The following is a 27414-nucleotide window of genomic DNA, read 5'->3' on the forward strand; positions in this document are numbered from 1 at the left end:
TAGAATTGTTATATGTAGAATTCAAACTTTGTTATATCTGACTTTGAAAGGAGAGTATTGTTTGCATGCTTAAAGATGCTAAACAAAGGGAATGCTATCTCAAGCATTTTCTTCCTATCTAGCATAAACCGTTGTAATGGTGATATTACAACTAGAGGACTTTATCTGGCCCATTTCAACAGGCTCTTCATTTGAAGCAATCTGCCTTTCGGTGAATGCAGGTTGCTTTGGAGTGGGCAGATCCAGAATCTCACTATTAAGCATTGAAATTATAGTCGACATTGTTGGCCTGTCTCTTGCCAATTCTTGCACACACAGCAATCCCACATGTATGCATCTCAACATCTCCATTTGAAAGCAAGGATCCCATATTGTTGGGTCTACCAAAGCCATTATGTTGTCATCGTTCCACAATTTCCATGCCTGAAAGATTACAAGTGTGAAAGACAAAAATTTAACATATTGATTAGCTGAGCTTTAAAGAAAAAGGATAATGAGTCAGATAGACCTACAAATCCTACAAGGCTCAAGTAGTACTGCTGATCATCATAAAAGCAAGTGGTTTTTCTCCCACTAACAATCTCAAGTAACAACACACCAAAGCTAAAAACGTCTGATTTCTCTGAGAAAAAGCCTTGCATTACATATTCAGGAGACATATATCCGCTGCATTTGAAAAATGAAACACATCCTCATCATTTGAGCACAAATAGTGGTGTTATTATTTAAAAATTTAATTTCAACAAAGCTCTTACTATGTCCCGATGACCCTTTTAGTATTGGCTTGATTTTCACTGCCTCCAAAAATTTTGGCAATTCCAAAGTCTGATATTTTTGGATTTAACTCTTCATCTAACAAGATATTACTTGCCTTTAGATCCCTATGAATAATCTTCAATCTAGAATCCCTATGAAGGTAGAGCAGGCCTCTACTAATTCCTTCAATAATGTTGAAGCGGTTTTTCCAATCAAGGTGTTTTTGGTTGAGTGGATCTAAATGAATAGTGACCAAAAGAAATAACAAAGAGATAAGAGTAAATTTGTATATAGAGGTCATGGGTTCAACACATTGAGTATATAGAAACCAGATTTCTAGATTTCAGAGTTATTCTATTGATGAGCCTAAAAGGTAGGGAATTTAAATGTACTGACCAAAAACAATTGCGTCCAAACTTTTGTTTGACATGTACTCATAGACCAACATATTCTCTTCTCCCTCAATGCAGCAGCCAAGAAGTCTTACAAGATTTCGATGTTGCAGCTTAGAGATCACAAACACCTCATTCATAAATTCTTCAAACCCTTGTCCAGAGGATCTTGACAGTCTTTTTACTGCTATTTCCTGTCCATCACGCAACTTTCCCTGGCAAAAGAAACAATGAATATAAGTACTTATCTGTATGATTTAAAGAGGAACTAATGAAGGCTACTAGAGCAACCATTACCTTATAGACTGTACCAAAGCCACCTTGGCCAAGCATATTAGCTACATGAAAGTTGTTTGTTGCAGTTGCCAATTCTTCCAAACTAAAAGTTGGCAGCTCGTGGAGTTTAACATTGTTCAGGTTTTTGGATGGTAAACTCTCCCTGCTTTTATTTTTCCTTGCTGTGGCAAATTTTAATAGTAAGCTATGCATCTAGCAATTTCTAGTTCCCGTTGCTAATGATAGGGCATATTACCTCTTTTTTTGGTCATCCAACTCCATAAGAAGTATGCAGTGCTGGGAATGGCCATTGCTCCAATAATCATTGTAATTGTGATGATTACTTTCAAATTTTTCTCATTTTCTGTGTATCAGAACAAGTTTCAACTAATTCTGTCAAATTTTTGAAAATAAATCTATATAATATTTAAGAGTTAAAGCTAATGCTAAGCTTTTGTTGAGTCACATCATATCAAAAAAATATAAAAATGTCAATGCATGCAATAAATTTTGCTACTCTATCATTGTGCCATATCATCCACTTATTTTCAACATCTTCTTTCTCTTATTTAACTTTTCTTCTCCCAATTATTTAAAAAAAAAAAAAAACAAAACAAAACAAAATCTAAAACATTTCTTCTCCCTGTTAGTCCACAACTATTTTTACACTTCTTCCAACTTTTCCTCTCCCATTTTGCTTCTTTATCTCTCTACTACTCTTTACTTTACCATTACACTTCCTTCATCATTTCTTCTTTTTTATATTTTGACTTTTCTTCTCTCCATCTTATTTTGTATAAATTTGATATCATTTCCCCCATTCAATTTATATTTTTCTCACACAAAAAATGTGGGTACTCTCTCTCTTGGTGGATTTTTGTTCTTTCTTATTGCTCTAATTTAGGTTGATGGTTTTTTTTTTTTTTTCCTAAATATCCATAAGTCTTCTTTCTCCCTCTTACAGCTTTGGTTGGATTTTGATTTGAGTTAATACTTAGTTTTTTTCGGAAATAAGAATTTGAGTTTATATCAAAATACAACATACATAGCTATGAATTTGAATGTGTCTACCAATTGTTTGAGTAAAAAATTATTATAAAGTCTATCTTTTATTCCTTTGGTTTCATTTTTATTTTAGTTAAGATAGCATTGTAATTTTGTGATGGGTTTTAATATCATGAAAATCTTCATATTCTTTAAGAGATGAGAAATTTGAATAATAAATTTAAAAATTATAAATTTTAGTTGTATATTAGGCTAATATAACACACTATAATAGAAGTTAGAAGAATGTGAAACACCTTAAAAAAATATTAATCAAACACACCAAAAAATAATATAATGATATATTTATAAAGATAAAAAGATTAAAAAAAAATACTTGTAGAAGTCTTTAAAAAACAAAACACACAATACTTGAAGCAATTGATGCGTGAAGTTGCAACTAGTTTAATCTAATGTGTGAAACTTGGGCTAATTTTGCCAAATAGCATAATTTTAGAAAAAATTTAGCATAAACACATCCGGCCATTTGTAGCACTTTGGAACTCGAGTTTACCAAACTCAAGTGCCAAGCTTAAGTAACATATAATGCTTGGAATTCAAGTTTGGTAAACTCGAGTTTCACTTGTGTTAGAACCAAGTGCTTACCCACTACACTAAAAGCCATAGCTGAAGGTAATGACGCAAATTTATTCCCTTAAAGGGTGTTAGCCTAGCACCAATAGGTTGACTGAGACTTTGCCCAACTTGGCCTCTTCCTCTAGTAGGATGTTGGAATTAGCCCACTAGGCCTCCGCCTACAGTCCCACCCCCAACACCTACACATGTGCAACAGGGAGTGAAACCCATGACCTGGCTCTGATACTAGGCCTCCAACAACTTCGAACTAGGGACAGACCTAAGATTTTAAGCTAGCAAGGGCTAGAGTATAAATAAATTTAAAAAAAAAAAAAAAAAAACTCCAAATAAGCATCCATATAGTATTAAAAAAATTATTGTTTCTAAATACATTAAGATGCAATCATTTACCAACAAAAACAAAAACATATAATAATAATTATTATTATAATAATAATAATAATAATGTTTTTTTTTTAATACTAGGCTAGCTAAGAGTTTTTTTATTTTATTTTATTTGAAGTTAGAGCATTCATAGTGGTGGTGCTAAAATTTTTAGCTTATAGCACCTCAAAAATCTACTCTATCTATTTTATCACCTCATTTTACAATTCATCCAATATCAAATGTCTTATTCTTTTATCACTTCATTTAAAATAATATAAACAACTCATTAAATTAATAAAGTAAACGAGAGAATTTGAGTTTTTTTTTAATAGAAGGAAGAGATATAATTTAATAAAATATTTTATTTTATTTTTAATAAATTATTACAGTCAACTGGTATTTATACCAGTTTACTATAGTTGTAAAAAATTTAGCTTTAACTTCTTCAATAACACATGATTTTTTGGTTCTTTGGTAGTAAAATAGTTTTTTTTTTTTTTTTTTTGGTTGCTAAAATACAATCACAATTGTGAATGTTTTTATTGTTTTTATTAAGTTTTTGAGTTGGATAGTTGCTATTTGGATGAGGCTTGTTAGACTTATTAAGGAAAAAGAGGGCCTAAGGTTTTAGAAGGGGGTCCAACTACAAAAATATATATATATATATATATATATATATATAATAACTATTAAAAAAAAAAAAAAAAATTGGACCCAAGGGACCCCCTTTGGGCCCCCACCTGGGTTCGTCCCTGCTTAAAACTCAAGTTTGTCAAACTTTAGTTCCAAACTCAAGTTCCAAAAAAGTACAACATAAATATCTAAGTTTGGCCAAATATGTTTCTCCTAAATATTTCCTTAAATGCTATTTGACAAAAAAAAGCCGTGAAACTTGTTGGATTTTATGTTTTGTCAATTTATAATACCTAAACATCTGACCAATGTGTTACTCAGACAAGGATATATATCAAAGAGGAGTTTTTTTTTTTTTTTTTTTTTTTTTTTTTTTTGAGAAAAACACACACACAAGGGAGAGAAAAAGGGGTTCTAACACAAAGACACACCACAACTCCACTCAAAAGCAGTTGAAACAGTAAAGATCAACACTTATCACCATATGAAATAAAGCTTCTCTCTAGTCTAATGGATGATCATAAGCATAAGAGTATACAAAACTGGAAGAGAAAAAATTTGAACTTACCAAATTCCAAATAAGACAAACGAATATATATATCCAACCCACCAATGGAGAATTTTTGCAGGTCAATTAGGTTTCCACTCCATGACATACAACCAATGCCAGTATCATATGCATAAGCTACACAAGAACAGTTCTCCAAGCACTGCTTTCGACAATCATCTTTAGTTCGATATGACCACTCTGCAAAGTCTGGCACTTTGACCATCTCCAATTTCAAAAACCCATCTGCTTTTCCTGCTCCTTCACTTCTATTGTTCACCCTTTCACACTGCAATGGTGTCCTCCTCACACATCCACTCATCCAATTACCTCTATTCCATTCCTCAACAATCTTTGGCTCAAACCCTTTCAAACAACTGCAGCTTGGTGAACTCAGCGCATAACAGCTTCCAAATGCACCACAGGTGCCATAAACATCACATTCATTTGTTGGAGCGAACCCAACAACCTCCCAATCCTCCTTCTCATCATCCCAATGTATCTGCATTGAATTTCCTTGTGAATCCAAAAAATACTTTGACAAACCTAACGTGTTCATGTAAGCGAAGGTTTGATAAACTGTCTCTTCTTTATCATATACTAAAGTGTATCCATTATGATAATCTAGAGCCCAGCTCTGTGCTCCAGTAAAGACCTGACCATTCCATGGACCAGACCGCCAATATGGATGACCGTCTTTCCAAACAAAACCTTGGGGAATGTTTTGTGGATTAATGCCTACCGAGAATCTTCCAATGGATGGATCAGAAGGGCTCTTCCATGATGTCAGTTGTACTCCCTGATTTGTCCTTAAATTAGTAGTAAGTTTCATCTTTGGCAAGAATGTATCACAAGGATGTTGAAAACTCTCCCATACTATTGCTCCTGTTGTGTCGCCTTGCAAGACAAGGTTACCGGAATCCAACAGAGTGGCACTTGAATTGGGTACAGAATTTGAAACATTTGATGACCATAGAATCTCTGCCTGTCCATTTAGTACCACAAGATTTCCATCCTCATCTATAGTAAGAACCCCAGAAGAATCCTTAAGGGGTTTCTCTCTGTTAGCTACCCAAACTACACTCAAATAAGTGACTACTGAAATCTTATTGTACCATATCCCAAGGTAGCGGTTGGTAGAATTTACAGGGCTAAAAAATCCCATTCTGAAAGAACTCCCACGGGAGATTATGAAATCAGGGTCTCTGAGGGATTGAGAAGATTTAATGGTGTCTAATGCAACGCCTAAGTTTAAACAATAGCAACAAAAGACAGACAACAAGCTTCTCTTGCTAAGAAATCCCATGACTACTTGCTTAGACCAACTTGTGTGGGAGTGTAAGGATGCAGAACAAGGAGGCCATGTTCATCTATCACATTACAACTTTGGTAATTGGTAGTCTTCTTATCAAAAAATTGGTAGCCGCCTAGGAAAGACGCCACTCTAGACTGTCAAAAGTCTTAATGTTAGGTTAAGGAATAATGTTGAAACTAAAGAGCAAATAGGAAATTTCAATGAAATTTCTTGGACTGTCCTTATTATATTTCCGTTTCTTTCAATGTGTATGTGTGAGAATTTATACATGTTTTTTTGGTTCTGAAATTTGATTCAACTTTTCTACCATCAACAATGATGACCCCACTTGTCTTTTAGTCTTGCAGTGTCGGCTGCCAATTTACGCTCGGAATTATTTTTGTTTGTTTGATTTTTTCATTTTTGATTTATTATTAATATTTGAATATATTCAAGGGGATTGTGATCATGTGTGTTAGTCAATACTCTTTTATATGAAATCATTTAAAAAAAAAATTGATGTGGCATCATTTTATTGGAGGGCATAAACACCTATGTTTACACCACGTCCTTATTGAATTTATTCTCTTCCAAAATATCCTTAACTTCTTAATTATATTCCTGAACAACATGGAGACTCAAACCTATTATTGCCAATTGAATAAGTTATACACCAACCGCGCTATTTATTAAGTAAAATCTCTTCACCTATTATCTCCAATTGAATAATTGGTAAAATCTCTTTCAATAACAAGAGATTTTACCAGTTGAAGAAAGAGATTTTACCAGTTGAACTAACTTAAACCCTTATTGAAATAATAATTAGTTTACTAATGGTAAAGAGACTTTACTAATTAGTTTGAGTGTTCATTTACTAATGGTAAAGATATTAAGCATCACATAACATTCTTTAAACAAAGCTAAAACATTTTAGTTATCCCTGAGTTTTAACAATTCATAAGACAATTTATTGATTAAATAATACTAATAATAGATAAGCACACTAAAGTACAAAGGGCAAAATTGCTTAGTAACATCATTTTCACATCAGCTTGGTTTTTTGATTGTTCGGTGCCTGAATATACAGAGACTAGGGTCCAACATTTGGATTGGTCAAAGGCCCATACCATGATAGTAAATTGCTAAAATATGAGATAAATGGTATATATATTACCGGACTTACACTGTACTTGAACTTGAAGAATCATGGGCTGGGCTTGTATTCTCAAGTCTCGATGGGAGCAGTGGGTTGGGCCTTGAAGGTGCTGGGTTCAAGGGTGTTCAAAGTAGGTATATGGACCCATGATTAAAACACGAGGCATAAAATGATGCTGTATTGCTGTCACGTGACAGCTAAAAACTTTTTACATTTAAAAAATATTAAAATTTAACCCTATCGTATTAAAATATGGAAAATCTAATTGCTACGAATAATTAATCCAATAAATTAAAATATGCTTTCTATGGAAAATAGGGAAAACTTTTGGGTATCAATAGTTTCCTTTCTTTGTTTTGTGTCTCGTGTATACAAGATGCTAGATGAAGGGAAAAAAATGATGAATTTTGACTCGTCACAAATTCAATCTATGTTTCAAAAAAATCATTCTTAAAATTTTAGTTGTATAGGAATTCATACGTTAGGTGGTTGTCTAAAGCTAAACAATGATTTTTCACCTTTTCTCTTTGAGACCACGTTTAGGGGGATTAGTTGGAGTATTGGTTTTGTGGTTTTTGAAATTAGAAAGTTTCTAGTGTGAAAGAATGACTTTGATGGTGAGGTTGGAGGAGTTGAAGTGTTGGTCTTTTAAGCGTTTGAAAGGCGAGGTTTCATTTTCATGGAGATTTCAGTTTTTGGTTTAGAATTGTGGTGGGCACTGGTTGATAAATGAGGAGGAAGGGTACTGGTGTAGGGTTAATATTTCAATTTCGGTAAGACAACGAAGAGGTTTAAAGCACACTTATAACTTACCAAAATGATTACCATCTGCATCTTATTAATTTTCCTAACCATTCCCATTCCAACATTTATTCAATAATTTTGTTGAAAATGCACTAATTGAGATTGAACTTAAAAAAAAAAAAAAAAAAAAAAAAAAAAAAAAAAAAAAAAAAAAAAAAAAAAAAAAAAAACCTACCAAAAATAATTTAGTGTCATTATAATACACTAGCTTGTAACCCTATGCATATGCATGGATAAACTTAAAGATATACAATAAAATGCATAATATAATTCATATATATATATATATATAATTTAAATACTATTGATAGTTATTTTTATATTTTGTTCATTTTTTAAAAATTTTTGTAAGGATATTATTAGGTATAAAATGTAAATTGTCCATTTTTTTTATTATTGTGTAACACTTTTTTTTTTTTTTTTCACGATTCATTTATTCTAGACTCTTTAATTTTTGTACTTAATAACTCATTTGGATGAATATTTATGATGTGGTCTCACATTTGATTCTAAAATTAATAAATTAAACTCTTTAAAAATAAATAATTTAGAACACATGGTGCAAAATTGGAATTCTAATTTGAGTTTCATTTAGAATCACCTATTATTATATATATAGATGCATTAATTTCCTTCAATAATGCCACTCAGTAATTATCATGTGCATAATAATAATAATAATAATAATAATCCTCAAAAAATAGTGTACACAAAAAAGAAAATCCAAAAAGGGAGATGGCTCATTAAACCAATAATTAAAATAAATAAAAAATTTCCTTAGTTCACATCGGTCCATTTCAGCTTAATTTAGTCTATTTGGTCCAATTCGGTCTCTCAATTCCATCTAATAATATCAAATTTGTTTAAAAAATAAAAATAAAACATTTACAAAGTACTTGATTAAAATCAAGTACCATACAAGAAAAAGGATTAAGGTACCGTTTGGGTACCAATGAAAGGCAGCGCGTTTTGCGTCTGCATTTCCCTTTTCTTTTTTTTGAGCTGTGAATTTTTGTGGCTGTTGGCTGTTCAGTGGGTCCCGTGCAATGTTCACGGGACCCACGAACCTCTTTCTTCAGCAACTTTTTCATTAAAATGAATCTTATGGCACTATTCACATATTTAAAAATTATTTTACTAAAGTGTTTTCAATTTTCAACGATATCCAAACACACCCCAAGTAAAATTCCTCCACGCAACTCCAAACACACACACACATAGAGTGGAGTACTCTTCCACTCTCTCCAAAATCCTTTCCTTTCCTTTCTCTGCCCAATTGACATTCCCAAACCTTCTTTCTCTTCCCTCCTCTCCAAACGCGAACAGGTAGTACCACAAGACTGCCATTGTCGGATATAGTAAGAACCCATCTAAGGTTTCTATCTGTTAGCTACCCATATGACAGTGAATACAGAAATGTTATTATACCATATTCCAAGTTACTCATTGGTAGAATTTACAGGGCTGAACTGAAGAATCCCTGTCTGAAAGCACTCTCCATTGGATATTATGTATTCAGGGTCTTTGACGGATTGAGAAGATTGAACTAATGGTGTCTATGGCAAAACCTAAGTTTAAACAAAAGCAACAAAGGACAGACAAGTTTGTCTTGCTAAGAAGTCCCATAACTTGTTCTGGCCTGCTTGTGTGTGAGAACAATATTGGTCGGTAGTTTTCTAGAATAGAGTTCACTCTAGAGACTTTGAAGAGTACTCTTACATCCCAGAAAAGACATTGTTATATAAAATTATATATCGAAGGGGTTCCTTCCCTAGTCTAGAGTTTCCACATTTGACAAAAAAGATAGATTGAATGTAGACCAGGGCTGGTATGGAAATTAGGTAGACTAAAAATTTATGTTCAGACCCCAATGTGATTAATTCTGCAGAATTATTAAATTTGAAGGTCTATCACACCAGTTGTAAAACAATCCACCCAGATATATAATTCCACCACAGTTTTTCAAAAACCAAATCAATCAAAGCAATAAATAATCTAACACAGATTTGGTAAGGAAGTGGAAAATCAAAGAATAAACCTCTTCAATGGAAAAGCCAGACCAGGGACACAAACAATGATTTAGAAAATTTACCATCAAGGAGAAGCTACAATTGATCAGAACCTATATAACCTAGGCCCTCTAGAACCCCTTAAATATTTCTACAATGATTTTCTCCATTAACTTCTTGTTCGCTTAAACCAGAACCTTTGACACTCAAAGGAACCTTCCTGAAATTTTGCAACAATGACCCTCACTGGAAAGAGAACTCATTAGTTTCAATCTCTCAAAATAAATTTTCTATAATTTATTAAAAATCACGAAGTGCGGCGTAGTGCAGCTGACTCAAATCTGTCCCTCGCAGATTTAGAGTCCCCAAAGAAGATTACTATAATATTAATACTATGCCTGAAGCTTTGAGACTTCATTAACCTTAAAGCTCTAACACATTAACAAATGGCATTGCAACCCATAACCTCATAGAGGCAATTTACCAAACACGTGGCTTGTGACATACACATGCTCACATTCACATATGTCAAAATCACTCAAATGCAAAGGAAACACACTTTAAAATCAACACATGTAACAACTAACAACAAAACCCATATGGTTGCTCTAGGAAACCAACCCTCATATACCCATTGGAAAACTAAACAACCAAATCCTTTTATCAAAGCAAAAACTCCCAAATGAAATGAAATTTTCGGACTTATAACAAAACCATTGCTACCTCTAATCTTCCATTATTCACCATAATCATTATAAAATAGCAAAACCCAAAGGAATTCATAGAAGAAATTCAGATAAAAGCTTAGGTTTTTACCTTGGGTTTAATCCACTTCAAAATCTCATGGAGTTTTGGCTACTAGGAGAATCAATGGAGACATAATCCTCCCTAACAGGAAGATCTCGCCTAGAGAGAGAAAGAAAGAAATGAGGAAGGAGATATGGGAGCTTGGAGGTTCGGTCATCATTGGGAATGAAGAAGAGAGAGGCGGCTGAAGGAAAGAGGGTGATGTAGAGTAATTCTGGTACTTTGCCTCGTAATGATCCATGAGCATGAGTAGTAGAATCATAAACCCACAGACCCACCGTTACTTACAACTCATCGTGTAAATAAATTGTTGTGGCAAAAATAGTGAATTAATGGGATACTAGACTTACTCGGTGATGTACTGGAGATTATGGACCACAAGTCAGTCAACACAAAAATATCTTGGGAAGAAATTTTATCATCTCACCCACTCGTTGTCACATAAATCATGTAAAATTCTTAGGTATTTTTGGATTATAAAGAAATGATAGTCTCTCAATCCACGTTTATAATAGGTCTTACCATGAATTAATGAAAGGATTCCACTATGAATGTGAGAATAATAAGTACTATTATCTGTGCTTCAAAAATACATTTTTTAAAATAAATACCATCTTTAATATAAATAACGAGAATTCCTAAGAATTATTCGTAAATCACTTAAATGTCATCTTATGCTTTTAATATTAAAAAGAGCTCTACAAAAATAATTAACAACCTTATTGAAAAATATAAAATTCCAACTATCTTTTTTTTTTAGCAGTATTTCTTATTTTTAAATCCACATCTTTTTTTACTCCTCTGCCTCTAACTTTTCAATTTTAAACTCTGGGATTTTGCTATAAACCTAAATTTAAAATAATTTTAAAAATACATTAAAAAAAAAAATGTTGAGTTCTAGCCATTTTTTAAAGCAATGAAAACAATGAGGCATGTATACAACTTCATAGGTATATTGTTATTATTGTAGTGCTTTTAGATTGATTTATTTTGTCAGTTTGTTTAAAACAATCAAATTAGATATTTAAATTTAATGTATTTAGATTAATCTCTTACTTTGATTGTTAGTAACTATGAATTGCTAATTTTTGTTTCTTTATTTTAATGATATAACAAATATACTTGTAATTAATTCATAATTAAAATTATGGAAAATTGCGAGCATGATAATGAGTCCGTATCAAATTCTAAACAAACATTTACTGAGATAGATTTTGCAAATTTTGCCCCTTAAACTAAAATCTTGGCTTTGTCACTGATTACTTGATCCATGCACACCGCCAGAAAATGCATTTAAAGTCATAAAAATTCAAAGGATTTCATTCCCTGTGCCAGAAGTTGTTTATATCTCATTGACTAATTCATTGCCCCTAGTCAAGAAGTTGCGTATATTTCCTTGACCTTAGTCTTGAAGTAGTAGTAAACTAGTAGTTGTTGTTCTTTTTTGGCTAGGTCTTGAAGATGTTTATATCTCATTTGACCCCAGTCTAGAAGTTGCTCAATAGTCTCTTCTTTTGAAGATAAAGATAGATAAAATGTCAGATCAAGGACTAATGTTGAAACTAAGGAGGGAATAGGATACTTGAATTAATTTTCTTGATTTGTCCTTATTATAGGATACCTTCTTAGTTATATTCACACGATCTAAGTCTTAATTATAATCAATTTTCTTAATAAAAAAAATACCTAATTTCCAGAAGTATTCTTACTTTGTAATTATATTCCTGAACATCATGGAGACTCAAACCTATTATCTTGACTCCCATTGAATATCTTAATACACCAATCGTCAGGCTATTTATTTTTCACTCAATTCTCACAACCCCCACCCTCATTTTTGTTGCTTTCCATTTCTAATACTAACAATAACAACATGAAAGCACAATATTTATTTATGCTTATTATGCTTTAATTTTTTCTATTGACCTAATAAAAGTTGTGGATACTGTTACTTTTTATAAATTTAATCCACCTATTTTTATTTTTATTAATTTTTAAAATAAAAATGACATCACCAATATCAATATTTGATCCCAGGCCAATCCCTAGCGAGTCTCGAGTTTGAAGAAATGAATGGAATCACCACCAATAATAGGATCTTTCCAATGTGATTTGCTACCTAATGCGTAATTCATCTTAATATCAGCCTAAGGCCTCATTTTATCCTAAATTGGGTAATAAAGATTTGAAGAATTATTGAAGTAGATTTTTTCCCCCTTTTTTTAAAGATAATTTCAACTTATGACATCTGCTTTTAATAATTTATCTTTATTATGAGACCAAGATATCAATTGGTTTTTTAGTATAGGCGTATATCAAACTCCAAATCTCTTATGCCATGACAAAAGACTTTACTAGTTAAACTAATCGAAACTCATATTAAAGTAGGTTTGAGTGTTCATTTACTAATGGTAAAGGTATTAAGCATCCCATAACATCCTTTGATAACAATTAACAAGACAATGTATTGATTAAATAATAACAAATATGCACACTAAAGTACAATGGGCTAAATTCCTTAGCAACATCATTTTGTTTCAGTTTGGTGTTGTGATTGTTCGGGAGCCTGGATATAGAGGGTCCAATGTTTGGATGAGTCTAAGGCCCATACTATGATAGTAATATGAACAATCATCGGTTGGGCTTGTAGTCTCTAGTCACGATAGGAGTGGTAGGTTGAGCCTCGAGCGTGTTGGGTTCAAGGGTGTTTGAAGTAGGCCTAAGGACCCAATGGTTAAAAAAAAAACAAAACATGTGGCTTAAAATGATGTTGTCACGTGACAGCAATGGACTCAAATATTTCACATTTTGAAACAATTAAAATTAAACCCTAACGTATTAAAATGTGGAAAATCTAATTGGTGCATCTAATCCAATAAATTAAACTAGCCACTGAGCACGCGCATGCACAGAGGCTCTTCTATTTTTTTTTTTTAAGTTAATAATTTTTATTCATTATAATTTGGATGAGCACGTGCTATTAACTCTTACTTTATTTTCTTTATCTCCAAAAAAAAAAAAATGCAAGAAAATTATTTGAAACCAATTGCTTCTCCTCCTTGTTGTTATCAAAATCAAGGTTTTGAATTCTGTTTCGAATTGACTATTGAAACAAAACATTCTAATATCGGTGAATTGTTTCGGAATTATGCACCACACACACATATATAATTAATAAAAATATTATTATTTCTTACTAATATTATAGATAAATAAATTATAAAAAAAATAATGAATTAAATATAATATTCAAAATAAGTGGTCAGATTTAAAAAAAAGAAAAGAAAAGAAAAGCATTAGTTATTCTATAAATACACTAACATGCTAGGGTATATGAAAACTAACAACCTTCAAGAGCTTTCCTTTCAAATTACTTTTCCCATTCCAAAGTCCCACCCATGTGACCTCCTCACTTTGCCATTACATTTATGGCTTCTCTACCTTGGACGCAACCATAGTAGTCTCAAATCACTCTTGGGTTAAGACCTCATTTTGGTGAAGTATAAAAGAACTAATACACCGTTAGTGAGGGAAGGGTGACTCAAATCCAAGAGTTGAGACACGCTGCATAATGGAGTCTTGTTGACTAAAGGCCTCAATCACTAAGCCACCAATCGTGTTGGAATGTTCATCTCTAATTACAACTTTCGTTGTTAGTTATCTAGGAAAGAGGCTACTCTAGACTATCAAAAGTCTTACATTCCAGAAAATACTTTTTATGTCATAAAAAATTAAAGGATTTCATCCTCCATGCTAAAAGTTGTTTATATCTCATTTACCCTAGTCTTGAAGTTGTTTGTTTATATCTGACTAACCCTAGTTTAGAAGTTGCTTATAACTCATATTCTCTTCTTTTTGAAGAAAATGATAGATATAAAAAATAAATAAATAAATAAATAAAAGAAGGAAATGTTGAAAGTTTGTAAGAGGGAATAGGATATTTCAATTAAATATCTTGAATTTTACTTATTATATTTTCTAATAAATTTCATGACGTATCCTTGCTTCTTACTGATATTCACACTATCAAAGTCTAGGGGTGTCAATTCGGGTTAGCGTGTCGGGTTCGTGTCGTGTCGAGGTAGGGATATTCGACTAAATGACTCAACCCTAACCCGACTCATTTAATAATCGTGTCATGATCCTTCAACCCTAACCCAACCTGTTAATAAGGCGGGTTGACCTGACCCAACCCATTTGACACGCTTAATAAACGAGTCATGTTGGGTTGACACGAATGTAACACAACCCATTTCAACCTGCATAATATTAAATATAACATCCATCTAGAAATATTTTTTTTTACATCCCAAAAAGCAGTGCATACACCTCAAGGTTTCAACTCACATTCAAAATAATATAGTTCAACAAAAATATAACATTCATCTAGAAATAAGTTCTTTACACTCCAAAAGAAGTGCATACACTTCAACCCAAATTCAAAATAACAAAATTTAACAAAAATAAAATAATATAGTTCAACAAAAATATAATATCCTTAGAACTTACTAGATGCTAAGTATCAATATTGAAAGAATTTGAGCAAACAGTAAACTAATCTTGACTATGACCACGATTATCATCCATAGATTCTTTGTTGATGTCAAAATTCATAACATCTTCCACAAGCTCATCCAATTTTATTTGTGCAAGTTTTATGCAAAAAAAAAAAAAAAAAAAGTATTAGTAGTTCTAGGCTTTGAAAGTTTCAATTTCCAATTATATCCCTTGTAAATTTTTATAATTACTCACTTTGCTTTTTAAATTTAAAATATATGTTGGATATAAAAGGTATTTGACAAATCTAAAATAAAATAAATATTTATTTGTTATACGAGTTAAACGGGTTGTGTTAAGTGGGTCATTACGGGTTGACACAAATAAATTGGCGTGTCAAATGTGTCTATTGCGGGTTATACGGGTTGACCCGCTTATGACACGTTTCTTATCGTGTCGCTTTCGGGTTGACCCGTTTATGACCCAAACCCATTAAGGCCCAACCCTAACCCGAAAAAACCCGTGTTGGGTTCGTGTCGTGTTTGCGGGTTAGGTCAAACATTGACACTCCTATCAAAGTCTCAACCCTCAATTATAATCTATGTTTTTAAAACTAGATTTCCTGAAGTATCCTTACTTCTTAATTATATTTCTGAACAACATGGCCTATTATCTCCCATTGAATAACTTATACACCAATCGGTCAAGCTATTTATTTTTCAATCAATTCTCTCCCATACTTTGCCAAATGCATTTCACCACCCCACCCTCATTTTCGTCACTTTCCATTTCTGATACTATAGTAATTAGTAACTACATGAGAAACAATAATTTATTTATGTTTTGTTGTGCTTTAATTTTTTCTAAATACTTTATAAAACTTATTAAAAAAAATACTTTATAAAGGGTGGGTTCCAGTTAATTTAACTGAAAAAATCTCTGATGGTTGAATAAAACATTTGAAATTCAATCTCAGCTTAAACCAAAAACTTATTGGTGTTTTGGTCTAATAATAAAAAGCACAACTATCAGAAATAGACGCCATAGGTTGAAACTCTATAAAAAAATGGTAAATTCCATTAAACTCCCTCGAAGTTTGGGCAAATACCACTCAGGTCCAAAACATTTTAAAATTAACCAATTAGGTCTCTAAAAGACAACTTAATCCCTAACACCCTTAGAGTCCGTTTTATTGGGAGAATGGAAAAGTGAGATGATAGAAAATTGAGAGGGGATAGAAAAGTTGAGAGATAGAAGAGATTTTAATTTCCCTCGTTTGTGTTTGGTTAGAGGGTGACAAAGTGGAGGGATAGAAAATAGAGTTTGTATAAAGTTACTCCATACCCTTATTACATAACTTATTTTATATAAATATTTTATAAAGGAAAAAAAAAATAAAAGAAAGTTTAAATGTAAGTAGCAACTAGCAAAGAACCCAAGAAAAAAAAAAGTTCAACGAAACCAAAGACAAAAAGCCAAAAAAAAGATTAAAAAAAAGAAAAAGAAAAAAGAAACAAGGTTCAACGTTAGACAAAGAACCCATAAAAGGAAAAAAAAAATAATAACATATCAAAGAAGAGGAAAAGAAAAAACAAAGTGTTAACATTGAATTTACTTTGGGAGAGTACAAGGGGTAGAAATGACATTTTCATCAAACCACTTCCCCTCCCCATTTTCTATCTAATTTGAGAAGGCTAAAAAATGGTGGGCCATGGGAGAAAATAGGTGGCCCCCACCATTTTTTCTCCTCCAAAATCACTCCAACCAAACATCCTTTCCACCTAAAATCTCTCCTATTTTCTCTCTTCCATTTTCCATCCTCTTTATTTTTACTCCAACCAAACACAGGCTTAACACCGTAGCCCCTCCATTACCTATTTTTCTTTCCCTCACTTAGACTTGTCTCTTCTCTCTTGTCCCACTCATTCTCTCTCAAATCTCCCTTCTCTATCTTCTCTTTCTTGTCCCTTTGTTTCTCTCCCTCTTCCCTCTCTCTCTCTCTCTCTCTCCAACCTGACCCACTCTCTCTCAGGGGTGTTCATCAGTCGAATCGTTGGGTACCACTAAATCATTGTTGGTGATTTCCCTTTGACTGGCATCGATCAAGATAGCCTGAGATCGGTTTTTCAGCATATACGATGGTGGTTTTCATCTAAATGTTTGTCGGTGCTCCGATCTTTGATAGGAAAAAGAGAATACTAGCCATACAAACATGTGAAAATGAAGAAGATCTCAATATTATGAACCAAATCAGAGCCAACATGAACCAAATCTAGGTTAAAATCGTTAGATCTAGGTTCGAATTGAAGCCAACTTGAAACAGATCTAGGCAGATCTTGGTTTGAAAGCTTTTATATCTAGGTTCAAATCAATCGAATTGACTAGAGCCACTTTTGATATGGGTGGATTTGCAGTGGGGGGTGGTTGTGGCTTCTAATGTGGTGGTTGGTTTGTTATAAATATTTTGGATTTGAGCTTTGTTGTAAGACTTGGGTTTGGTTGGGATTTGTTTGAATTTTTTGGACTTGAGTTTTGTTGTAAGATTTGAATTTTGTTGTTGTGGGTTTGGCTGAGATTTTTTTTTTATTATAAATTTTTTGGATTTGAGTTTTGTGGTAAGATTTGGGTTTTGTTGTTATGACTTTGGCTGGGATTGGGTATGGGTAAAATTGGAGCAGATTTAAGGTTAGAGAGCAATATACGTGAAGAGTGGTCTGAAAGAGGGAGAGGAACAAGAGAGAAGAGACTAGAGAGAGTTAGAGAATGAGTAGAACGAGAGAGAAGAGACAAGTCTAAGTGAGGGAAAGAAAAATGAGTTACGAAGGGGTTACAGTGTTAATGGTGTTAGGGATTAAGTTGTCTTTTATTAAGGACCTAATTAGTTAATTTTGAAATATTTTGGACTTGATTGGTATTTGCCCAAACTTCAGGGGAAGTTAGTGGAATTTACCCCAAAAAGAAAAAAGTACATTATAAAAGTTGTGGCAAGTGGCAACTGATACTTTTTACAAATTTAATCCACTTATTTCTATATAATTAATTTATAAATTAGTAATAATGCCACCAATGTCGACATTTGATCCCAAACCGAACCCCAGTGAATCTTGAGTTTGGAGGGAAAAGTGGAGTTACCACCAATAATAGGATTTTCCAAATGTAATTTTCTACCTAATGTCTAATTTATCTTGTTACCAACCTAGCGTAGCATATAAGACCAAGTTCTATCCCAAATTGGGTAACAAAGTTTTGAAGAATGATTGACGTAGGTTTACGAATGGTAAAGATATGAGGCTTTCCATAACATCCTTTTAACAAAGTTAAAATATTTTAGTTACCCTTGAGCTTTAACGATTTAAAAGACAATTTATTGATTAAATAATAATAATAATAATAATAATAAAACAAATAAATAAATATGCACACTAAAGTATGAAGGGGTCAATTGGCAATTGCTTAGCAACAACATTTTCCTATCAGTTTGGTGTTTTGATTGTAAATTGATCAGAAATAAGATAAATGGCATTGGTATATTATCGGACTTACATTGTACTCGAACTTGAAGAATCATGGGTTGGGCTTGTAGTCTCAAATTGCGACGGAAGAGGTAGGTTGAGCCTCAAACGTGCCAGGCTATTCTGCTAAAGGCTTGGCCATAGTTTGTGGTTAGGTTTTAGTTGGGCCATCCGAACGTAGGGTTTGATTCGTGGGTGGTTGGGCTTGAGTGTGAGGGGGTTTAGATGAAAGAGGTTGGAGGAATTTAGTCGAGAAGGATATATGGGTAAGGTTTCAGAGATTGGGTTTTAGTGTGGGCTTGGTTGGTTGGGTGTGAGTTGAGTGATCTTGTGGCCATTATATCCATTGATTGATGTGTGGTTGGGTCTAGCTACCATTTTTGTGGTGGGCTAATTACAATTTACACAGGATTGACCAAAATTTAAGTTGTTTATTTGTAGTTTAAAATTTGATATTTTATCTACTTAAAGTTAGCTTAGTTAGGATTTTGTAATCCACTTTTGTTAAAAATGAGGTTAAATATATATATTTTTACTTTCTTTTATGTGTCCCTCTTCTCCAAACATAAAAGAATAAGAGAAAAAAAAGATCAAAAGTGATAGTTTTATAAAAATTAAGGAACATACATTACCACCTATATTATAAAACTAAAAAGTAGTTTGGATTTTCTTTTTTGTGTGGTTTTTAAGAAGTATCCCTCAAGGCAACCTTTATGACTAAAATTTTATCAAGCATCCAACTTCGAGAAGAAAACATTCAAAATTTAGTTTTCCTAAATCGAATCTTAAACTGATTTTAATCCCAAGTCCAAATTTAAAAGATATTTTTAAAAAAGAAACCTAGTAGGTGGGTTCATTAAACTCTCCAACACCAAATCGACTTAGGATTCCTATTTCCAAACTCCCAAGTCCACTGGCCCGTACCCCTTTGGTTAGCTTTCAATCGCAAAAAAATTGAGTATAGGAACAATTAGAAGCAATTAGACGAGCGAGAAACAAGTTAGAAAGATACATTTGCAGGACAATCTTAAGAACATGGAACGGCCTCTCTGCGCCAATGGTTGCGGCTTTTATGGATCTGTGGAGACACAACCTGTGCTCCAAGTGCCACAAAGATTTTCAAAGGTAAGAACTCCCCAAGACAGCCAAAGAAGACAAGGAACCCCAACAAGTTTTAATGAAGATGGATCTTTCACCATGTGCTAATGGTTGCGGTTTCTTTGGAATGGCAGACACAAGGAACATGTGCTCAAAGTGCTACAATGACTCTCTTAAAGGAGAACTTGCAGACAAAGTTACAGAGAGAAGCTTCTACTGCGGCGGTGGTAATGTTTGTTCATAATTTTTACAAAATCTTTACTTTTTTATCTTCTTTTTTTTTAATATATTTTTTATGTTTTGAGAAAAGAAAAACATAAAAGAGAGCAAAAATATATATTTAGCTCTATTTTTAATAGAGGTATGTTAGGGAACCCCAAGTGAGCAAATCTTATGTGAGTAAAGTGCCAAATTTCAAACCAGGAGTATGTAATTTTAGCCAAACCATACAAGTGGTAAGTTGAAATTGACACTAAAATTTCTAACCTATCTTCAGCCAACATGACTCGGACTACATCTCTGATCAGTAGCCTTTATTAGCTTTCTTTCTGGTCATGTGTAGCAATCATCTCCATCTGCAGTTTTTCAAACCACACTCATGATCAGCAGACCCCACTGTATGATCAGCACCATGCTTCGCATTTGGAATTGACATACATTGGCTTTCTTTCTTGTCTAGTGTCTCAGTTTGAGGCTTCAGAATTCTGCAAAACGATGCTGGAAAAAGTGCCTTAAGTGAGGATTCTAAGGCTAGTAACAATTTTAACAGTATATTGAAAGTTGTGACTATTCAATTATGACCTTTTTTGAAAGTTTTAACTCTTCGATTATGACCTTTTAATGGTGCTCTTTCATTGTGTCTTCGTTGTCCGTTTTTAAAATCATATTCAGTTTTTTTTTGTGCAGAATATTTGAACACTTACAAGAAATTCTGAAATTCTATAGAATTGTTATATGTAGAATTCAAAATTTGTTATATCTGAACTTTGAAAAGTGAGTACGGTTTGCATCCTCTTTTTTTTTTTTTTGAGAAACAAGTTTGCATCCTTAAAAATTCTAAACAAAGGGAATGCTATCTCAAGCACGTTCTTCCTATCTAGCATAAACCGTTGTAATAGTGATATTGCAACTGGAGGACTTTATCTCGCCCAGTTGAGCAGGCTCTTCATTTGAAGCAATCTGCCTTTCGGTGAATGCAGGTTGCTTTGGAGTGGGCAGATCCAGAATCTCACTATTAAGCATTGAAATTATAGTCGACACAGTTGGCCTGTCTCTTGCCAATTCTTGCACACACAGCAGTCCCACATGTATGCATCTCAACATCTCCATTTGAAAGCAAGGATCCCATATTGTTGGGTCTACCAAAGCCATTATGTTATCATCGTTCCACAATTTCCATGCCTGAAAGATGACAAGTGTGAAAGACAAAAATTTAACATACTGATTAGCTGAGCTTTAAAGAAAAAGGATAATGAGTCAAATAGACCTACAAATCCTACAAGGCTCAAGTAGTACTGCTGATCATCATAAAAGCAAGTGGTTTTTCTCCCACTAACAATCTCAAGTAACAACACACCAAAGCTAAAAACGTCTGATTTCTCTGAGAAAAAGCCTTGCATTACATATTCAGGAGACATATATCCGCTGCATTTGAAAAATGAAACACATCCTCATCATTTGAGCACAAATAGTGGTGTTATTATTTAAAATTTAATTTCAACAAAGCTCTTACTATGTCCCAATGACCCTTTTAGTATTGGCTTGATTTTCACTACCTCTGAAAATTCTAGCAATTCCAAAGTCCGATATTTTTGGATTTAACTCTTCATCTAACAAGATATTACTTGCCTTTAGATCCCTATGAATAATCTTCAGTCTAGAATCCCTATGAAGGTAGAGCAGGCCTCTACTAATTCCTTCAATAATGTTGAAGCGTTTTGTCCAGTCAAGGTGTTTTTGGTTGAGTGGATCTAAATGAATAGTGACCAAAAGAAATAACAAAGAGATAAGAGTAAATTTGTATGTAGAGGTCATGGGTTCAACACATTGAGTATATAGAAACCAGATTTCTAGATCTTAGAGTTATTCTATTGATGAGCCTAAAAGGAAGGGAATTTAAATGTACTAACCAAAAACAATTGCGTCCAAACTTTTGTTTGACATATACTCATAGATCAACATATTCTCTTCTCCCTCAATGCAACAGCCAAGAAGTCTTACAAGATTTCGATGTTGCAGCTTAGAGATCACAAACACCTCATTCATAAATTCTTCAAGCCCTTGTCCAGAGGATCTTGACAGTCTTTTCACTGCTATTTCCTGTCCATCATGCAACTTTCCCTGACAAAAGAAACAATGAATATAAGTACTTATCTGTATGATTTAAAGAGGAACTAATGAAGGCTACTAGAGCAACCATTACCTTAAAAACTGTACCAAAGCCACCTCGGCCAAGCATATTAGCTATATGAAAGTTGTTTGTTGAAGTTGCCAATTCTGCCAAACTATAAGTTGGTAGCTCGTGGAGTTTAGCATCGATCAGGTTTTTGGATGGTAAACTCTCCCTGCTTTTATTTTTCCTTGTTGTGGCAAATTTTAATAGTAAGCTATGCATCTAGCAATTTCTAGTTCCCGTTGCTACTGATAGGGCATATTACCTCTTTTTTTGGTCATCCATCTCCATATGAAGTATGCGGTGCTAGGAATGGCCATTGCCCCAATAATCACTGTAATTGTGATGATTACTTTCAAATTTCTCTCTCTTTCTGTGTATCACAACAAGTTTCAAACTAAATTTTGTCAAATTTGAGAAAATAAATCTCTATAATATCTAAGAGTTGAACCTAATGTTAAGCTTTTGTTGAGTCACATCACATCAAAAAATATAAAAATATTAATATACGCAATAAATTTTGCTACTCTATTATTTAAAAAAAAAAAAAAAAAAAAAAACTTTTCTTCTCCCTATTAGTCTACAAGTTACACTTATTCCAACTTTTAGGGTCCGTTTGGTACATGTGTTTAAAAACTGAAAATTATTGTTTAAAAAGGTGTAAAAATACATGTGGGTGAAAAAATGTGTGGAAATACGTGTAATGTTATTTAAAAATTGAAAATTGTTGTTTGAAAACACAAACCAAACACCCCCTTATCCTCCCCTTTTGCCGTTTTCTCTTTAATTTACCGTTACATTTCCTTCATCATTTCTTCTTTATTTTATTTTGACTTTTCTTCTCCCCATTTTATTTTGTATAAATTTGATATTATTTCCCCCATTCAATTCATATTTTTTCTCACACAAAAAATGTGAGTACTTTCTCTCTCTCTCTTTGGATTTTTGTTCTTTCTTATAGTTCTAATTTAGGTTGATGGCTTTTTTTTTTTTATTTAAAAATTTCCCATCCATAAGTCTTCTCTCTCTCTTATAGCTTTGGTTGGATTTTGGTTTGAGTTAATACTTAGTTGGGGAAATTACACTTTGTTTACTTGTGATTTAAAAATTGGCACTTTACCCGACTGAGGTAAGCTCTGTTTGTCTCCCGTTACCCACCTCTGTTAAAATTAAGGATAAATTTGTATTTTTGCTACTCTTTTATATCTCTCTCAAATATCAAGAGAAAAAAGATCTAAAAGTTAGGTTTTATAAAATTTAAGTTCATTCATATAGTTAAACCAAGCACTTACCCACTACACCAAAAGCTATAGCTAACGGTTACTAGGATGTTGGAATTGGCCCATTAAGCCTCCACCCAACAATCTCACCCCCAACTTCTGCACATGCACAACAGAGAGTTGAACTTATGACTTGGCTTTGATACTAGGCCTCCAATAGCGTGGAACTCAGATTTTGTCAAACTTGAGATCTAAAAAAGTACTACATGACTAAATAAGTATAGCTGAATGTGTTTCTCCTAAATTTTTCCTTAAATTATATTAATTAGCAAAAAAAAGGCCATGAAACTTGTTGAATTTTATGCTTTGTCAATTTACTCAGAAAATTATATATATAAAGCCCCGCCGTGCGGGGGGGATGGGGAGGGTGTTGTTAAGTCAAAGAGTTGGAGCCGTGAAGATCAACACAGTTCCAACACTTATCACCATAAGAATTAAAGTTTCTCTCTAGTCTAATGGATGATAATAAGCATAAGAGTATACAAAACTGGGAGAGAAAAAAAAAAAAGAACTTACCAAATTCCAAATAAGACAAACGAATATATATATCCAACCCACCAGTCGAGAATTTCTGTAGGTCAATTCCACCCGTGGAGAATTTTTGCAGGTCAATTAGGTTTCCACTCCATGACATACAACCAATGCCAGTATCATATGCATAAGCTACACAAGAACAGTTCTCCAAGCACTGCTTTCGACAATCATCTTTGGTTCGATATGACCACTCTGCAAAGTCTGGCACTTTGATCATCTCCAGTTTCAAAAACCCATCTGCTTTTCCTCCTCCATCACCACTATTGTTCACCCTTTCACACTGCAATGGTATCCTCCTCACACATCCACTCATCCAATTACCTCTATTCCATTCCTCAACAATCTTTGGCTCAAACCCTTCCAAACAACTGCAGATTGGTGAACTCAGCGCATAACAGTTTCCAAATGCACCACAGGTGCCATAAACATCACATTCATTCGCCGGAGCGAACCCAACAACCTCCCAATCCTCCTTCTCATCATCCCAATTTATCTGCATTGAATTTCCTTGTGAATCCACGAACTGTTTTGACAAACCTAATACGTTCAAGTAAGCGACGGTTGCATAAACTGTCTCTTCTTTATCATATACTATAGTGAATCCACTATGATAATCTAGAACCCAGCTCTGTGCTCCAGTAAAGAACTGACCATTCCATGGACCAGTCCGCCAATATGGATGATTGTCTTTCCAAACGAAACCTTGGGGAATGTTTTGTGGATTAATGCCTGCCGAGAATCTTCCAGTGGATGGGTCAGAAGGGCTCTTCCATGATGTCAGTTGTATTTTCTGATTTGTTCTTAAATTGTTACTAAGTTTCATCCTTGGCAAGATTGTATCACAAGGATGTTGAAAACTCTCCCATACTATTGCTCCAGTTGTGTCGCCTTGCAAGACAAGGTTGCCGGAATCCAACAGAGTGGCACTTGAATTGGGTACAGAATTTGAAACATTTGATGACCACAGAATCTCTGCCTGTCCATTTAGTACCACAAGATTTCCATCCTCATATATAGTAAGAACCCCAGAAGAATCCTTAAGGGGTCTCTCTCTGTTAGCTACCCATACAACACTGAAATAAGTGACCACAGAAATCTTATTATACCATATTCCGAGGTAGCGATTGGTAGAATTTACAGGGCTGAAGAATCCCAGTCTGAAAGCACTCCCATTGGAGATTATGTAGTCAGGATCTTTGAGGAATTGAAAAGAACTAATTGTGTCTCTGGCAACACCTAAGTTCAAACATAGGCAACAAAGGGCATACAACAAGCTTCTCTTGCTAAGAAATCCCATGACTTCTTCAGACCTTTTGTTTGTGTGTGAGGTTGCAGAACAGGGAGGCCATTTTCATCTTACATGTTACAACTTTGGTTAGTAGTTTTCTCGGAAACAGGCTACTCTAGACTACCAAAAGTCTTACATCCCAAAAAATACTTTTTAAGCCATAAAAATTCTAAGGAATTCATTCCCTGTGCTAGAAACAACTCAATTAAAACACAATTCTTATCAAAACACAAAACAAAATCTATTTCTTATTAGAACAGCAAAGTTGAAACAGAACAAGAAAATAAGGAAAAAAAAAAAAAGTCAAGCTGATCTGACCCAGTCTGGCGGTGGGAGGAGGAATAGCGGCGGTGGGGAGGCGGATGAGGCGCTGCCGCTTGGTGACGCCGATCTCTGCCGGCTTTGTCCTTCCGGCGACACTTGATCTCCACCGGCCTTCTCCCTCTCTCTCTCTGTGCTGTGTTCTTTCTCTCTCTCTCTCTCTTCTATTTTCTCTGATGTGATAAATGTGTAACTGTGAAGTAAATGGAATAACGTGTCTCAAATTATTTTATTTTATTTTTTTTTTTTTAATAGGAACGGTTGAAGTTGAGTAATCAATTGGGTGTGAAAATGTGTGATCTTTTAAAATTAGTAGGTTGAAATAAAATTAAGTTAATCCCTTGGGGTTTTTTTTTTTTTTTTGGTATGTAATCGTGTGATGTGATATTTAATATTAGATGGGTTTCTTCTTTTGAGAAAAAAATAGAAAGAGATGATTAATAAATTAATTATAAGTTATTTAATTATTAAATAACAATAATAATAATAATAATCTTCAAAAATAAGTTGTGAAAATTTTAATGCATAAATTCATTCCAAATTACATAGATTTGATAAATTTCAAGACTAATATAGATTTGATAAATGAAAAATAATGCAAGCATGAAAAATATGATCATTAAAAAAATACCATTGGAAAGTATGATTGTTGAAAATTTTAAAATGTTACCATTGGAGATTTAAAAATATAGTTATTGGGAATTAGAAAAATATAATAGCATAAAGAAATATTAAAAAAGGAATAAATGAAAATTAAAGAAAGATTGAAAAATTAATATTTAAATGAGATAGAGAAATGATAAAAAGTTTATTGGAATTGTATTTGAAAAAGTAAGTAAATAAAAGGTAAATGTAACTGTTCATTCTCTAAATAGTTCAAAAATTTAGAGAAGCTACTGGAGATGCTCTTAGTCTTGAACTTGAAGTAGTTGTTGTTGTTGTTCTTTTTTGTCTAGGTCTTGAAGTTGTTTATATTAGACATGGCAAAACGGATTAGAAAATTCTGACCCAACCCGACCATGATTTTTTTGACCTGAAGCAAAAACAGGTTAACCTGTGACCCAACCCGTGTTTTTTGTGAGTCAACCCGACCCAAACTTGAACCATTTTTTTAAAAAAAAAAAATTGGGTAAAAAAATAGTAAAATTAAGACAATATTGGTTTAATTGTTTGTTGTGAGCTTTATGGAAATAATTTATACATTTACATAACTGCATGCAAATTAATTGAAAAATAAATGGTTGAGCATTCTGTAATGAGTAAAGATTTTTAGATATTAAATAGTAAAGTACATGCCAAGATAATCTGGTTACAGTAGAGTTAAAAACATAAATTTAAAATTGTAGACATGTGTGAGAAATATTCACAAGTGTGAAAATAGTGAAGCCAAAGTATCAAATTAGCATAAATTATGAATGCTTAGACTATTTTTTAACAATTTATGTCCAAAATAAACGACTTTTCAAAATAAATTATGTTATTTCCTAAAGTGTGTGTTGCTTAACAATGATATGATATTCATAAAAGAGACCATGTATAAATAAGTAAACAATCAAACTTTAATGTATATTTCAAATTGGAATAGAGTGTCAACCACAATTGATAATAGATTATAAAATTAATTTTCAAGATTGTAATTTATTCTTTATCAAATGAGTTATCCAATAAGTCATTTGTAATTTTGTTTTATATTTTGGAATGTTGATATTGTGTAGAAATAAAACTTGTGTATTTGTTTTACTTATCTTTGTGTTATTTTGTTTTAGATAGCAATGTTAGAATTTGTATAATTTTAAAATTATTGAATAAGT

At 33.1% G+C, this 27414-nt stretch overlaps 2 protein-coding genes across 7 annotated transcripts in view; both read right to left on the minus strand.

Moving 5' to 3' along the window:
* Positions 1 to 10995, minus strand: part of LOC126727354 (G-type lectin S-receptor-like serine/threonine-protein kinase At1g11330) — a 47504-nt gene extending 36509 nt beyond the window's left edge. The window contains exon 1 of the mRNA XM_050432962.1: positions 10691 to 10995. The gene's annotated coding sequence lies outside the window, so the exon portion shown is untranslated. The remainder of the gene's footprint in view (positions 1 to 10690) is intronic.
* Positions 1 to 25797, minus strand: LOC126727353 (G-type lectin S-receptor-like serine/threonine-protein kinase At1g11330). 6 transcript variants are annotated; one of them, XM_050432957.1, is made up of 7 exons: positions 23977 to 25797; positions 22446 to 22553; positions 22211 to 22371; positions 21918 to 22128; positions 21521 to 21758; positions 21279 to 21432; positions 1 to 423 (listed from the first exon to the last, which is right to left on the minus strand). In XM_050432957.1, exons 1-7 carry the CDS (start codon positions 25289 to 25291, stop codon positions 115 to 117), a joined length of 2496 nt encoding a protein of 831 aa, XP_050288914.1. In that variant the 5' UTR covers positions 25292 to 25797; the 3' UTR covers positions 1 to 114. The 6 variants fall into 6 exon arrangements, 5 of the variants coding, with proteins under 5 accessions (XP_050288914.1, XP_050288912.1, XP_050288916.1 ...); XM_050432955.1 differs by lacking the exons at positions 21279 to 21432; positions 21521 to 21758; positions 21918 to 22128; positions 22211 to 22371; positions 22446 to 22553 and adding exons at positions 513 to 666; positions 756 to 993; positions 1153 to 1363; positions 1446 to 1606; positions 1681 to 1788 and having other exon boundaries at positions 3 to 423; positions 23977 to 25795; XM_050432959.1 differs by having other exon boundaries at positions 265 to 423; positions 21275 to 21432.
* Positions 25798 to 27414: the final 1617 nt, after the last annotated feature.

The sequence above is a fragment of the Quercus robur genome, chromosome 5 (assembly GCF_932294415.1).
Source record: "Quercus robur chromosome 5, dhQueRobu3.1, whole genome shotgun sequence".
Lineage (NCBI taxonomy): Eukaryota > Viridiplantae > Streptophyta > Magnoliopsida > Fagales > Fagaceae > Quercus > Quercus robur.